At 40.2% G+C, this 17,178-nt stretch overlaps 1 protein-coding gene and 1 pseudogene across 2 annotated transcripts in view; one reads left to right on the top strand and one right to left on the bottom strand.

Annotated features, from left to right (window-relative positions):
• The window catches only part of RNF144B (ring finger protein 144B), a 79,758-nt gene that overhangs the window by 50,872 nt on the left and 11,708 nt on the right, over positions 1 to 17,178 (bottom strand). For both annotated transcript variants that reach the window (XM_030929480.1, XM_010352701.2), the window contains exon 2: positions 16,505 to 16,705. In XM_030929480.1, the coding sequence (XP_030785340.1) occupies positions 16,505 to 16,669 (165 nt within the window). In that variant the 5' untranslated portion in view covers positions 16,670 to 16,705. The remainder of the gene's footprint in view (positions 1 to 16,504; positions 16,706 to 17,178) is intronic.
• LOC115897215 lies at positions 13,874 to 13,969 on the top strand (annotated as a pseudogene).

Genomic DNA, 17,178 nt, shown 5'->3' on the forward strand with positions numbered 1-17,178 from the left:
ACATCCTTCTACTTCCTCCAAAGCAACATTAGCCTTCAGAACTGTAAGCCCTCAGCTGACACCAAAGCCTTAGCACACAGACCCAGCACAGGCAGTGAGAATAAGCATACCACAGATTCGGTATAGCCAGATTCCACTGAATTCATTTGCCACTTCATTCTTCCTCCTACTGTTAGAGTCTCTGCTTGAACTGTTAGCACTTCTGAATCTCTAAAAGGTGCACTTAAGGTCTCAGCAACACAGAAAAAAAAAAAAAAAAAAAAAACCTCAAGTTAGTAAAGGTTCAAGAAACCCCTTCAACCATGAGGTATGGCTATGCTAGTCACCTGAATAAAATATAACCATTCAACCCAATCTAAGCAAACACATGGAGTACTCACATTCCACTAGAGAATGCCGAATGAATATTAAACTACACCATGCAAAGGACAGCAGGCTAGATAGACGGAGAGATGTGTGATAAAGCAAGCAAAAAGTTAATGTTAGAATCCGCTATGATTTCAATGATGGTGTCCCCTTCAAAATTTACGTTAAAACTGAACCCCCATGGGAGGTGATTAAGTCACAAAGACTCCACTCTCATGAATGGAATTAGCACCCTTATAAAAGGGCTCAAGGTTAAAGGGAGTGCTCTCTTGCCCTTCCATCTCTTCTGTCGTGTGAGGACACAGAATTTCTCCCCTCCAGAGGAAGCAACAGCGAGGCGCCATCTTGGAAGCAGAGAGCATCCCTCACCAGACACCAATACTGCCAGCACCTTGATCTTGGACTTTCTAGCCTTCAGAACTATGAGAAGTGGATTTCTGTTGTTTATAAATTACTCAGTCTCACATATTTTGTTATATCAACACAAAAGAACTTAGGCAGAACCTAAGAGATAGTTGGTATACGGTCAGCCCCCCTATCCTCAGATTTCACATCCATGGATTCAACCAACCACGGATAGAAAATATATTTTTAAAAACATATTAAGAAATACACAAAAATACAGTAGAAAAACCATTTGTATGGATTTACATTGTATTAGATATTGTAAGTTACCTAGAGATGATTTAAAGTATATGGGAGGATGTACACAGGTTACATGCAAATACTACACCTTTCTTTATGAGAGACTTGAGCATTCATGAATTTGGGTATCTTTGGGGTGGGCAGTAGGAAGGGGCTTGGAATCAATATCCTGAAGCTACCAAGGGATAACTCTATAGGTATTTGTGGTAAAAATCTTTTATCTTGTTTTATAACAAACTGTTGTATATTTTTTTCATATTTTTAGAAGTTTTTGTTCTTTTTCACCCTCAAGAATAGAAACAGGATGTTGTACAATTTTTTAAAACTAAAAGCAAAAGATAAAATTTATACCATTCATCAAACCTCAGATTTTCATACTGCTTAAAAGCAGAAATCCTGTATTTTAAATAGAATCTGTCTCAGTATTTAAACCAGAGTTTGAATAAATCATAATGAAATAATGTCTTAATTAAAGCTAATCATAAATATATATCTACTATGTATCTATATAAATTATAACATTTTTAAATAAAACTAGTGGTAGCAATATTAATAACTACCTGAATGTTTGAAATTTTAAAAGAATATTAACATTGTATAAGTGACAGAATAAAGCTAACTCATCACCAGCACTTTTTTCTACAGGATATAACCTACAAAGCTAGCATGCAAAATAGCTCATATTAATGACCCAAAAGTTGGGAAAGAGTGACGCTTTACAGTTTCCTCAAGAAGATATTGTTTCTATACATGGAATGATAGGAACAAGGGACATCAGTTAAGAATAGACCTAACCCTTAAACTTCCTCTTTAGCTACATTACAAAAGAGAATCTCTTAGATTTAAGAGAACTGAACTCTGAAAAAGTAGAAAAGATTTCGAATAGGTTGGTTATTCGAAATCTCATTTTATTCAAAATTATTTTGAAATAATTATATGCAATGAGTCCATAGCAAAGTTACAATCTTTCTAATTATAATTTACATTGCATCAAGACTGCGACTATTCCTTAGCTCATAATATTTCCCCGAGGATTTATCCTGCAAAACCTGGAATTTTTTTTAAACATTTTCTAAAAAGCAAGTTTTTAGAAGTCAAGGGGCTTCATATTGAGTGGGCTTTTCATATTAAATGCTATAATTTGAACCAGTCTTCCTTTTCTGAAGGTTATCAATACCATAAACCATAAGATGAAGTTTTTCAAAGGCTAGACATCATTCCATATTAAAACAATCTTTAATTAACACACTACCTAGAGAAAGCAGATGTTAAGCTATAATTTTTTTTTTCCATTTGCAGAAAAGGTCTCTGTGCTCTGCAGTAACCCATGCATTAAACACCCTCAACACAGAGGAATCACTTGGAAACAACCGTCAGACTGAGGTCCTCTTAAAAACACTAGTAACTTCCACAGACACAATGCGCCTGGAGGGTGGGAGAACATCAGTCATTGAGGCAGAAGGCCTGGCCTTGAACCTTGACTTCAGTTTTAACATCTGAAAATATGCTAAATGCACTGGGAACTTCCAGTTGTGTAAATCAGACCTCTGAATGTCTCGGCCTTGGTTTCCTCAAATAACTTACCCGAAATTACACAGTGGAAAGTTCATAGAACACTCACGTTCATGCTCAATTTCTAATCCGAGGCCATGGCCACCACTATATTCTGATTACGTACTTTCTGTTCTCTGAAAAACTCCTTGGATTTTTTAAACCAGTAGTTCTTTACATTTGTTTTGTACTGACTAAACTTTTATGTATATAAAATCAGTAGCCAGCTGTCAATTTTGCATTATATAGGACATTGTCAAGCTTTAGACATTTCAGGTTAAGATCACAAAAGCCTTATATGAGCTTTCATCCACTTTCATGCTAACAAAAACAAATTTAGGGACCACATACTATGTGCTAGGCCATACATTATATATTTTCACAGAGGTTGTTTTTATTTCCTCCAAATGAAGCTATGATGCAAGAATTAACATTATAGATCCTGGGCAAGTTATTTAACTCTGAATTGGTTTCTTTATCTGTAAAATGGAAGAGTAAATGGGGAAAAAATAGTACCCTTGCATATTACATATTATATGAAAGGCACTCAAATGCCCTTGCTTTTCCTTCCTTAATTTTTTTTAAACAGATGAATAAACTGAGGTTTAAGCAGATTGAAAAAACACCCTACATTCATGTAGTACATACCTCACACACATTTTCCAGAAGAGCCAAACCAAAAAGACCTCCTTACTGTGGGTGGGAAACGATTCAAAACCATCGAGGCTTTCAGTTAACACAGAGCCATGTATTTCCTTGGAAATGAGGCACTGTGTCTCACCTGATTCCAAGGGGTACACTGCATATCTGGAATCTACATAGATAAGTCTTATATAACCAGTCTTTAATGAACTGAAATATACAGACGGGATTTTTAAAAAACTGAATTTTCTAGTTAACTCACCACCCTTTTTCAACTTGCCTAAATTTTTTAAACCTCCTTTTCCTACTTAGTAACATTTTGTCACTGGACATGAATTTTTTGTGTGTGATGAGGCATCTCCCACAGTCTGAACACCAATATTTTTTCATTCATTCATGTCTTCTATGTGTAATATACTTTTCTAGATATGGCCCATTTTTTTCTAACTTGATTACTATTAATACCAATGTATAAAATCAGTTGCAACTATACTGGCACTGAACATACTGTATGTTTTTTAAAGATAGATTCATGAGACAAGCTTCTCTTACAACAATTTGCTTCCTCCTAAAAAGAGGAAGTATGGATTAAACAATGAGATATGTTCTTTTCACATACCAGATTAGAGAAGGTGAAAAGTTTGAAAATACCCAGTGTCAAAAGAGAGGCCTCTGTTCCTACTCTGTGGGTGGAGTTGCTAAGCTGGTACAACAGTTTGGAATAGTAATTTGGTAACACATATTGATTTAAAATGTACATCTATTTTGGTTAGGCAATTCTATTTCTAAAAAGTTATCCTAAGGACAGGTATTTTCACATTTATATAAGTTAAAAAATTTATTCATAATAGCAAAAACTGGAAACAACCTTAAAATCCATTATTTAGGAGGGGCCTGGTTAAATAAATTTTCATACAACCATATCATAGAACACTATACAATACTTAAAAAGGAAGGTTGGTCTGTATATTTTGGCACAGAAACTTGTCCACAATGTACTATGTTTGTAAAACTCAAGTTAAAGAAAAGTATCCGTAGGTAAAGATCCCATTTCTCTATTAAGTGATGTGCATAAGTACACAGGGAAAGAGTCTGGAAGAAAGTACAGGTGGACCAGGCACGGTGGCTCACGTCTGTAATCCCAGCACTTTGGGAGGCTGAGGTGGGCAGATCACCAGAGGTCAGGAGTTTAAGACCAGCCTGGCCAAACCCCTCTCTACTAAAAATACAAAATTTAGTTGGGCGTGGTGGCGCATGCTTGTAATCCCAGCTACTTGGGAGGCTGAGGCAGAAGAATCACTTGAACCCAGGAGGCAGCGGTTGCAATGAGCCGAGATCACACCACTGTACTCCAGCCTGGGCGACAGAGCAAAACTCCGTCTCAAAAAAAAAAAAAAAAAAGTATAGGTGAGTCATCATGCACACACTTTTTGAGGTTTTTGGTTTATTTTTAAATTAGCATGCGTTACATTTATAATTAAAAATTATCTTCAATTTAAAAAACCGAGAGAGCCCTGAAACATGATTATTTTGTACTTTCGGGGTCCTATTTCTTCTGTGAGTATTAGCCATGACTTTTAAAAATGCACTTTCACTGGGCACAGTGGCTCACGTCCATAATCCCAGCACTTTGGGAGGCCAAGGCAGGCAGATCACAAGGTCAGAAGATCAAGACCATCCTGGCTAACATGGTGAAACCCCATCTCTACCAAAAAATACAAAAATTCCCCAGGTGTGGTGGCAGGCACCTGTAGTCCCAGCTACTCAGAAGGCTGAGGCAGAATTGCTTGAACCTGGGAGGCAGAGGTTGCAGTGGAGGCAGAGGTTGCAGTGAACCCAGATCACGCCACTGCACTCCAGCCTGGCAACAGAATGAGACTCTGTCTCAAAAAAAAAGAAATCTGACAGTATCCCAAAAGGATAGGAAAAAAGAGAAATTGGGGCATAAAAATAATTTAAGTACTCCAGACATCAAAACTGCAGTCTGCCATATACATGTATCCTAAGGTGATAAGGACGTTGTTCTCTGAGCTCTGTTTCAGCCTGCCACGCTTCCCTCCTCCTGCTCTGGCTGGTCCACTTTCAGTCCATTCTCTACCCTGTACCGATGCTATTCTCCCTATCTCATTCCCAAACAAAGTCTTCCAGTGGCTCCATAATGTTTTTTGAACACAGCATACCAGGCCCTCCATCTGGTCTCTTCTTGCCTCTCCGGCCTCCTGCCTGAGCACACCCACACTTCCAACAACGTGCCCCAGGAACATCTTCCGGGTGGGTTCCTCAGCAGGCACTCTTCCCTGATTCTGCGTTCTCACATGTGGTTGGCCTCTTTTCCCTGGAGTACTGTTCTCACCCACAGCCCATCAACAATGCCATCAAGCAATCCCTATTATCTTTCAGTCTCAGCCCTTAGGAAACCTAAGACCTCTCGGAGTCTCCTGTATGCTTTATTATAACACACTGTACTTCCCTTATCAGAAGGTCTACTGCCCACATAACAGCAGGGCTGGTTATGTCTGATGATTGCCACTTGCTCCACAATTAATACCATGCCTGGCACACACTAGTACCAAATGGATCAGCAGAGCCTGGAAAAAGGTGGAATATTGGAATAAGAGTGCAACTTCAAAAGAATAAATACATAAACTTTGGTGACTTAGTGGCGACAGCGAAAAAGTTCTCTCATCAGAAACCAACTTTTGCCTGTTCTCTGGTCATGATTTGCATGTTTGGCTAGCCCATTATATTCTGATATGTGGTTTGAAGAATTAAACTTCGGCAAAGGCACGCTTAAGGGGTGAAAAAGTCTACACAACATACAAGCACAGATCACTGAACTATCTTTTCATAACTTCGTTTGTAAAAAAGAAATAAAATCCTGTTCCACATTATAACATCACTCCTTACCCCGATACCAAGCCTAAAGTACTTGTTAAGCCTATGATCAAAGTAAAAAAAGTTACGTAGGCCGGGGCACACTGGCTCACGCCTGTAATCCTATCAGTTTGGGAGGACACAGCGGGCAGGTCACTTGAGGTCAGGAGATCAAGACCAGCTTGGCCAACATGGTGAAACCCCATCTCTACTAAAAATACAAAAATTAGCCAGCGTGGTGGCACCTGCCTGTAATCCCAGCTACTCAGGAGGCTGGGGTGGGAGAACTGCATGAACCCAGGAGGCGGAGGTTGCAGTGAGTCAAGATCATGCCATTGCATTCCAGCCTGGGGGACAAGAGCAAAACTCCATCTCAAAAAAGAAAAAAAAAGTTATGCAAGTGAAGCTTGTCCCAAAGGAATTCTGTCAACCCGAGAGGGTGGAGGAGGGCATAAGTTACTATTTCTCAATAGACCTATGGCAAGAAGGTAAAATATATTAAAGTATGTTCAAAGAGATCTATCCAGAAAAAGAAGAGTTTTACAGGGTCTTTTTTTTTTGAGAGTCTCACTCAGGTGCCCACGCTGGAGTGCTGTGGCAAGATCTCAGCTCACTGCAACCTCCACCTCCCAGGTTCGAGCACTTCTCGTGCCTCAGCCTCCCAAATTAGCTGGGAGCCACCGTGCCTGGCAAATTTTTGTATTTTTAGTAGAGACAGGGTCTCACCATGTTGGCCAGGCTGGTCTCGAATTCCTGGCCTCAAGTGATCCGCCCGCCTCGGCTTCCCAAAGTGCATGAGCCACCACACCTGGCCAAACTTCCCAGTTTCTATATAGAATTGTGTAAATATCCTAATAAAGCAGGAATGTAACACACTTAAGGAATATATCATACTTTATTAGTTAACTTAGAGGCAATGGGTTGAAAGGCAGACCCTGTAAAAGTCATGAAATGCTCATTTTGCAGAGAAAAAAAGGAAACACTTTTCTGGACAGGTAGAGGCATTACCAGAAGAAAAATAATAATTCACAGACTTGTCTTCAACTGTGTTTCCTAGAAATTGATGCAGGGATGGAGAATTCCATTTAGAAGATTTACAGGGTATACTCTCACCAAAGTCATGCCTATAAGGAAGTAAGGAGAATACAAGTGGGCAGAGGGAGATCCTGACCCGCCATGCAGCTGCAGCCAGGGCCTCATCTGGTCCTACAATCCAACAGGGTACTCTGAAGGTAGGAAGGGCCATTCGCAGCTGCACCTCATTAAGCTGAAAGGGAAAGACCTTTATATCCCTGTAGCAATCAGTCATTGTTCCATAAGCCAGTCCCTGGGAAATGGGAGGACAGAAACATTGCCCTGAATAGGGATCCAAGTGAATACCACAGTTTCCACGACAGTCATGTTTCCATCCAAAATGGAGTAAGATCATGCTAATTTGGTTACAGGACCTAACTGTAGAAGATAAATGCATATTAAAATAGTAACTAGTAAGATGAATGATATATCTTCCTTAGCAAACTGAAACCTCCCATAGGAAAATAATTTGGCTGGTTAAAGTAATTGAGGATTCTCAGCTCAAAGAAGAGAAAATGATGAAGAAAAAAGAAATTATGGTTTTAGAAAAATCCCAGGCTGGGTGCAGTGGCTCACACCTGTAATCCCAGCACTTTGGGAGGCCAAGGCAGGAGGATCACTTGAGGTCATGAGTTTGAGACCAGGCTGGCCAACATGGTGAAACCCCATCTCTACTGAAAGTACAAAAATCAGCCAGGCATGGTGGCAGGCACCTATAATCCCAGCTACTCAGGAGGCTGAGGCAGGAGAATCACTTGAACCCAAGAGGCAGAGGTCACAGTGAGCTGAGATTGCACCACTGCACTCCAGCCTGGGCAACAAAATGAGACTCTGAAAAAAAAAAAAAGAAAAAAGAAAGAAAGAAAAAGAAAAATAGCAAACCAAGCCATCATTTTTACAAATGAGGAAATTCTAGAGAAATAATTTGATTCGAGTCATAAAGTTATTGACAGAATTGGAACTAGAGGCAGGCCTAATTATCTCACTACTAGAGATAGCTCACTATTTCCTACATTGGACTGAGCACTATAGGAGAATTTTTCATGAGTCATTTGACATTCACCCTCTAAAAAAAAGATAACCTTCATTCAAATAATATGAAGCTAGTGAGTAAAATTAGATTTCAACCAGGAATAGTAAAATTAGATTCTAACCAATTTTATTTTAGAGAGCAGAAGTAACATTAATAGTTAGAATTCACATAGAAACCAGTTTCAAATGAATGTAGAGCAAAAGATGGTTTCAATTTAGAAATTTCCAATAATCGAATAGTCAGTACTATGGTATGTCCCAATCCTGGAAATTATCAGTCAAAAGCTAGATGACCACACTAAAAAGAGTAGAGCTATACATGCTAGTTGTATTCTGGCACTGTACTAAGTAATTTATCTAGATTATCTACTGCAATCTTCTATATAATCTTATGAGATGATTTCTTATCCCTATATTATATTAAAGAAAATGACCCAATAGACTGCGCAAAGACACTACCAGCTACCACCTGCTGGTCCAGGCCACTATCATCTCTGGCCTGGATTATTATATTTGCCTTCTAAGTAGTCTTCTTGCTTTCACCCTGGCTCCTGTAGTGTATTCTCTATGCATAAAGGTTAATTTTGTGTGTTAAACTGGCCACAGGATGCCTCCTATATGCCTCATTTCTGGGCATGTGTGTGTGAGTGTTTCTGGATAAGATCAGTGAGACAGCTTGGCTCTGTGTCCCCACCCAAATCTCATCTTGAATTATAATCCCCAGGTGTTGAGGGAGGGACCTGGTGGGAGGTGACTGGATTACAGGGGCAGTATTCCCCATGCTGTTCCCATGATAGTGAATTCTCACGAGATCTGGTTGTTCGATAAGTGTGGTGCTCTCTTTCTCGCCTGCTACCATGTAAGATGTGGCTGCTTCCCCTTCTGCCAAGATTGTTCAGTTTCCTGAGGCCTCCCCATGAACTGTGAGTCAATTAAACCTCCTTCCTTTATATATCTCAGGTATTCTTTATAGCAGTGTGAAAACAGACTAATACAATCAGCACTTGCATCGGTGAACTGAGTAAAGCAGTTTACCCTCCCCATTGTGAGCAGGCATCACCCAATCCATTAAGAGCCTAAAAAGAACAAAAAGAGGAAAGAATTCATCTCCCTGCCTGAATGCCTGAGCTGGGACATCAATTTTCTTCTGCCCTCGGACTGGGACTTATACCATTTGCTCTCCTAGTTCTCAAGCCTTCAAACTTGGACTGGAAATACACCACTGGTTCTCCTGGGTCTCCAGCTTGCAGAGAGCAGATTACAGGACTTAGCCTTCATCTCCTACTACTCCCCCTACACACACACACACACTTCTCCAGCCACACCAGCCTCTTTGATACACCAAGCACACTCCCAACGTAAGACCTCCATACTGCTTCCCTCTGGCGACAACCCTCTTCTCCCAGATATTTTTATGGCTTGTTCCCCATTTCCTTCAAGTCTTTGCTCAAATAATACCTTATCACTGAGACTTCCCTGATCATCTAACAAAGTAGAAGCCCCCCTTCCCCACAGCACTCCCAACCCCCTCACCCTACTTTTCCATAGCACATACCATCACCTGATTTCTGTATTTACTTGTTAGCATCTATGTCACATACTAAAAGTTGAGTTATTTGAAAACCAGGGCTTAATCTGATTGTTCACCACTATATTCAAACCCTCAGAACTATGTAAGACACAGCAAATATTTGTTGAATACATAAAGCCTAAGCTACCAAACTTGAGACCCATTCTCTTAAATGCCAAACCATACTGGCATCCCAGTAAAGAACTTCTTTCATTAGGAGGGTGGGGGAACTAGAAGATCTAAGGTCACTTCCAATTCTAGGACTATGATGCTATGACAAAGACATTAGGGCCTTAACAGTATGGTTTTCTTCTGCTGTTCTTTCCTCTCTTGCCACATTTTACTACTTCCCTTGAATAAGTAAGTGGTAAGCATTAGGCATGGATGAGATCATAGGTCCAGGAAGCCAGCTCCTCCTTGAGTCATCTCTAATCCATTTCTCATGCTGTTACTGTTTGCTGGTTTTCCACAGATGCCATCTGACCCTGCAGTGGCTCCGTTGTCAGTGGAAAAATATAGTGCCAATAAAATTGGCATTGTATACCTGTGACTTGACCGATAAATACAAAAGTCACCATAGTATTGTCATTAAATCTCTTAATAGATATAAGCAGTGAGTATATTGAAGTTATTTCACAAACAAAGATAAATTCACTGCTGACCACCCCAAGCAAAGTTAAGGGAAAGCATAAAACTAACCTTGTGCTGGGCATGGTGGCTCATGCCTATAATCCCAGCACTTTGGGAGGCCGAGGCAGGCGGATCAAGAGGTCAGGAGTTCAAGACCAGCCTGACCTACATGGTGAAACCCCGGCTCTACTAAAAATACAAAAAAAAAAAAAAATTAGCCAGGCATAGTGGCACGTGCCTGTAGTCCCAGCTATTCCAGAGGCTGAGGCAGGAGAACCACTTGAACCTGGGAGGCGGAAGTCACAGTGAGCCAAGATCCCACCACTGCACTCCAGCCTGGGCAACAGAGCAAGACTCCATCTCAAAAATAATAATAATTAAAAAAAGAAAGAAAAAAACTAACCTTGCAAGCAAGCATATTTGGGTACCAGAAACTAACAGAATAATACAGCGCTTTGAACTGGCAGAATTTACTTCAGCCCATTTAATAGTAGTAGAAGACATGGGAATCTGGAGCTGGAGAATTTAAAAGCTTTGGGAAAGGTTGGCAGGTCTCATGACCAGAAGAGAGGACGGAAAATCGTTCTGTGTCATTGGCCTTGAGTAAGATCCCTCATTATTTCTGGTGGTTCCAGAGAGTTCTCAATACAAGGTACTTAAAATGATACTAGACTAACATATCAAGCCAACAAGTAATTATATTATTATGTTATTGGAAGTAAGCAAGTTCTTAAATATATGGTACTCTGAAACATCCTTTCATCTGAATCTTTTATACCCACCAGAAATGTGCTCATCTATTTACTGTCAAAGCGGTATTGGCGCTTTTTTCCCCTGTAAATCCTAATTCTAGATATTTAGTTTAAATATTTCAAAGCCACACTTTCAACAAATCCAAAAGAGACATTTCTCTCTATCTTAACTGCTAATCTCTGGGTATCTCAGAATACTAGTGAGGTTGTAATTACCTATATAACCACTTTTTTATTAAAGGCTAGTGAGGAAGCCAGTTAAATCATTATAGGCTTTCCCTTCTCTGAAAGCTTTTTGAAGAACATAACAGCTCAGCACACTGATGGATCTTAGGAAATAAAGGTAGGTATTCTCAACGCCTCCCTCCCTCCATCTTACATGCAAAGAAACTAAGGTCTAGAGAAGGCAAACAACTTGCCCCAAATCATACACCATCAAATGACAAAGCCTGAACTTCAGCCTGGGTCTTCTCATCTCCATGTCTGCATTCTAACACACTATGGTATACTGCAAGGGAGAAACAGAGGTGGAAATAGGCAAGTGGCATTCCTTTCTCCTAGTGTGGATAACAGTTAGAACCCAGGAAGGATCCACCAGGGATTCATGCTTCACTTGAAAGTTACCAAACTGTGTGTGCACACACACATTGCAAATCCTCCCAAACTGTAAATGTTTCTACTATGGTTTGGATATGGTTTGTTTGTCCCCACCAAAATTCAATTGAAATTTGATCTCCAATGTGGTAGTGTTGGGAGGTGGGTCCTAGTGGGGGAATGGCTTGGTGCCACTCTCTGGGTAGTGACTGAGTTCTTGCTCTGGTGGGAATGAATTAGTTCTTGAGGGAATGAATTCTTAGTAGTTCCTGCCAGAGTGAGTTGTTATAAAGCCAGGATAGCCCTTGGGTTTTGTCTCTTTGCACATGACCACTTTCCCTTTGACCTTCTCTACTGTGTTTTGACCTAGCATGAGACCCTCACCAGAAGCCAGTAGATGCCAGCACCACACTTCTCTAACTTCCCACCTGCAAAACTGTGAGCTAAATCAACCTCTTTTCTTTATAAATTACCTAGCCTCTATATTCTGTTATAGTAACACAAAATGGACCAAGACAGTCTCCCAAACCAACTCTGGGCTTTTCTTAAAGGTCACCCGACAGGCCCCAAGGGAAAGAAGGGCTTGGTCTAAAATGTTTTATATTTCCTCTCACTTTTTAAACATTGGAAAATCCATTTGGCTCCAAGAAATGAATAGTAAAAGGAGTTCTAACTACCTAGAGCCAATAGAACGTAATGGAAAAAAGGCAAGAATATGGCTGGACTTTATTTTCTTTTTGCTTAGCACATCCTGTATTTAATCTGAAAGGTAAATAGGCCATGCCCAACATACCGACTCTTTTCAGGTGAAATTATCTAGGTTATAAAAACAAGCAACAACTGTGTTTTCACTATTCCTTAATTCACGGCTGACAGAAATCACTTCGAAAATAAATCAGAAGCAAATATTGTACATAAGGGAGCAAACCCACCAATGTCCATTACTTTGATAACTGACTTGTGAATTTATTTCGCTTGAATTAACATTGTGTGGCATTATCTGAAAGAACGTGTTGCAAACTCAGAAAAGGAAAGTTAGAATTGTCATATTTGGGTTATTTAAATATACAGGCAAAAGAGAGGAAGGGAGCGACAGATACTCTTTCCATGTCATTAATAGACAAACATCCCTGAGATATTTAACCTTCAAAATAGAACAAGTAATTATGCTACATCCTTTTTTCTGTAACTCCAAGACATCAACCTCTTTGGTTCTGTAATACAACTCATGTTCTATGACGTCAGTCATGCCAGTAAGAACTATGCCCCATTTTTCCTGTATATGCAGCTTCTCTTACTTTATATTACACTTTATTCTCCACATTAAAGCTGAGCAAATAGTCTAGCAGAAACCATCCTCACAGCTAGAACATCCTTTAACAACAACCTAGATAATATTGATGGTTTATTTGAAACAACATCTACCACATTCCTTTCCCTGGATGTTATTTAAATCAAGAATTACCTACATGAAATAATTTAAAGCAGTGTTCTTCAGAGCATCGGTTGTGGGCAATAGGTGTTCCACTCAAAAGGGTGGCAGGGTCAAATGGAAATGTTTCATCCTAGAAGCTAAGCAAGATCCCCCTGCTTTCCCTCTAACTACAAGATTTCACAGAGCCTCTAAAATGCAAATGTGCCTTACATCCCTCCAAGAAAGGAACAGAACATTGTAGTTCCCAAGCTAATTTGACTATGGAACATTTCATTCAAGGATATCTCTGTTTCCCAGAGCTGGTGGTCCATGGAACACACTTGGGGTGGGGGCATCCATTTAAAGGCCAGGTCTCTCTAAAGATAAGGAAATAACTGATTAACATTCAGTGGTCAAGTCAAATATTCCACATCTGTCCCTCTGCACACCCAGAGTATACTGCCCCCTCTTTGGAGCACTGTGAAGGATCCTAGCACCTTCATTTTACACATGAAAAATCAGAAGCCCAAAGAGATTTATCATGTGCCCAATTACACAGCTGAGTTGGGGTACAGCTGGAATTGGAGTGTGGCAATCCTGGAAAAAAAAAAAAAAAAAAAAAAAGCTAGGCTTGCAGCAAAATGGCCAGGGGATGCCTCTTACAGAAGACAGAACAATGACAGAATGTTGTTAAAGCTTTATTAAATCCAAGAAAATATACCAGTATAGATCCTTTTGTAGTTCATAAGCGTGATGATTGGTTTCTCACAGTCATGCGAGACATGCAAAACCTTGTTACACAGTAAGCACATTATCCATCTAACATGAAAAGAAAAAATATACACATTACATATACCAGCATATACCAGCATAACATCAAATCTAGCAGGAAGATCATTACATGTGGATACTCCCTGGGGCAGGGGGGTGGTTCTCAGTAAAGCCATTTTAAATATATGGTAGGCACAAGCAATTGGGAGATGTCATCCAATCCTATTTAAAAGTAGAAGTCAGTAGTATGTGGCATATTAAAAAGTTACAAGTTTCTTTTTAGTCTCAAAAACATAAAACATTTGACACTGTAATACAGATGCAAAATAAAGTCTGGGAAGTATAAGATACATTTTAAGTCATTTTTTAAAAAAGAAGAAATAAATCTCTAACCAAAAGAAAGTTAGAGTAGTAGTTCAGGCGAGTCTGATTCAAATTACAATTTTACAGACGCTAAGGTAATCATACATTGCTTACTATTTTGGCAGCTCACAGGTAATAGGGTAACAGGATGCCAGGGAAAGTTAATGTTTCTAGGTGCAAAAAGATCCAAAATTGAGGGATACCAAAAATATTAAGCCATTTGACTCTCTGCTTTTGAGCACTCCCTAACAATGAGGACTCTAGATGACTGAATAAGCTAACTGTACTAACTCCTACCCTCGAACTGCTGAAAGAGAAATGGGAAGCAGCAATGCTGTTTTGAATCGGGAACTAAAATCTATTGAAACAATAACAAGACAGTGTTAGCTCCCTGTGAAGATGAAATACAACCTTCACCGTGTATTATTTCCCCAGTGTTGACGCACACACTTAAATTCTGCACTATTAAATGTCATACCAAAAATTGAATTCTTTCAAACAGCAGTAACCCTCAGCAAAATATGTGCATCCTGGTTTTCACCAAATGTTGTTTCTGACTCATTTGTTTCAAGGATTAGCAAGGGTTAGAAAGTCAGAGAAATAATTGTTTTGAAGGACAGCCTTCAGAAACAAAGCAAGACCAAAGGAAACTGAAGTTGCTCTCAGATGACAAGGCCATCTCCTCACTTCCTATAAAGCAACACACACTAACAACAAGAGGAAGGAGAAGCCGCACAAACATTACTCCTCAGCAAAGCCTACTTCTGACCCCTCTACCTAAAACAGCAACATCCTCTCAGCCCTGAACTCCTACAGAATGTTCTTGGATAGAATATAAGCTCCTAAAAGCAAGAAACTTCGCTGGGTTTTGTTTCCTTAACTGATAAATCCTGGTGCCTAGAACCAGTCCTGGGACATAGTTCCTGCTCAATAGGCATCTGTTGATTAAATGAACAATGCTAGTCTCTGTCATCACTGAATCCTACAGGAACTCAGTCTGTTTCCTACCTTTATACCTTAACCAACCAACCTTCGAGGAAAAGTGGCAGTAACGGTCACAGGTGTTGATACCAGGTGTCACACTAAAAGAGATAAGCCCACTTCTGCATGTCTATGGGGCTCTCATTAAGTGGAATAAGAAGCATTCAGCATATTGTGAAAATAGAATAAAAGGAGCTATGACAAAGTATAATTTATACCTTGTGTGTTGTAGAAGATGAACAAGTATATGAATGAAAATTCAGTACATAAATTACTACCTGACTTCTCTATCATTTAAAATACCTGGTGAGTTTCTTATAGGTGGTAGTTAACTACAGCATGTTAATTTTTTTTTTTTTGAGATGGAGTCTCGCTCTATCCCCCAGGCTGGAGTGCAGTGGTGTGATGTTGGCTCACTGCAAGCTCTGCCTCCCGGGTTCACACCATTCTCCTGCCTCAGCCTCCTGAGTAGCTGGGACTACAGGCGCCCGCCACCACGCCTGGCTAATTTTTGTGTGTTTTTTTTTTTTTTTTTTTTCTTGAGACGGAGTCTCACTCTGTCGCCGGGGCTGGAGTGCAGTGGCCGGATCTCAGCTCACTGCAAGCTCCGCCTCCCGGGTTCACGCCATTCTCCTGCCTCAGCCTCCCGAGTAGCTGGGACTACAGGCGCCCGCCACCTCGCCCGGCTATTTTTTGTATTTTTTAGTAGAGACGGGGTTTCACCGTGTTAGCCAGTATGGTCTCGATCTCCTGACCTTGTGATCCGCCCGTCTCGGCCTCCCAAAGTGCTGGGATTACAGGCTTGAGCCACCGCGCCCGGCCTTTTTTTGTGTTTTTAGTAGAGACGGGGTTTCACCGTGTTAGCCAGGATGGTCTTGATCTTCTGACCTTGTGATCCACCCGCCTCAGCCTCCCAAAGTGCTGGCATTACAGGTGTGAGGCACCACGTCCAGCCACCATGTTAAAATTTTTCTATTCTATTCCATAGTTTGAACCTTAACAGAAAGACTATTTATTCAACCAATAATTAAATTTCAAACATACATTATACTTAGCTAAAACAAGTAAACCCAGGATTTACCATTTAAGATACTATTTGGAAATAGATTCAAAGACGAAATGCTTTCCAAAGCAGGATCATATTGTAGCAAACTTTGGCTTCTCTGTAAACCACAGAAATATATCCTACTTTTATCATTTTTCCCTTTGTATTTTCTCATAGTGAAAGCATCAAGGAAAACTTACAGCTGTGCAAAAGATGCACCGGCATTCCTGGAGTGTGGTCATCTTGTCCACAGACTGCTCACACAGGCAGAGTTTGCAAGTGATGAGGGGGGCCGGAGCCAGATCTCCAGGAGTGGGATTTTCAGCAGTCATGGTGAGATAGTGGAGCCTACCAGCTGAGCCCATCAGCCTGTCTTCAGCGTTCTTCAGTCTCCTCAATCCCTAGAGAAAGGTCCAAAGCAGAAAATATTATATGGATTGACAAAGCTATTGTTTAGCCAACACATCTGGAGGTCAGTTGATCAAATTCTCACCCTCAGTTATCCTGAAACTTACAGCTAATGCACTTTTGGGAACCACAGGCTAGAGAGTGGTTCGCCTACCTCAGCAAGGTGTCCCTGAAGTCCTGAAATTTAAGCTGACTTCACTGTCCCGATTCATATCATATGAGCTATGGAAATTAAAAGATCACTAAGGTGGGGTGAGAATGGGGAGATGTTGGTCAAGCTTACAAAGTTTCATTTAGATGAGATGAATAAGTTCTGGGAAGCTCTCATACAGCATGGTGACCAGAGTTAGTAATAATACACTGTAATGGCCGAGAGGAGATTTTAAATGATCTCCCCACACATACACACACAAAACAATGTGAAGTGATGATGTTCATTAGCTTGATTTAAGCATTTCACAAAGTA

Source organism: Rhinopithecus roxellana, chromosome 4 (genome assembly GCF_007565055.1).
Source record: "Rhinopithecus roxellana isolate Shanxi Qingling chromosome 4, ASM756505v1, whole genome shotgun sequence".
In the NCBI taxonomy this organism is placed as follows: domain Eukaryota; kingdom Metazoa; phylum Chordata; class Mammalia; order Primates; family Cercopithecidae; genus Rhinopithecus; species Rhinopithecus roxellana.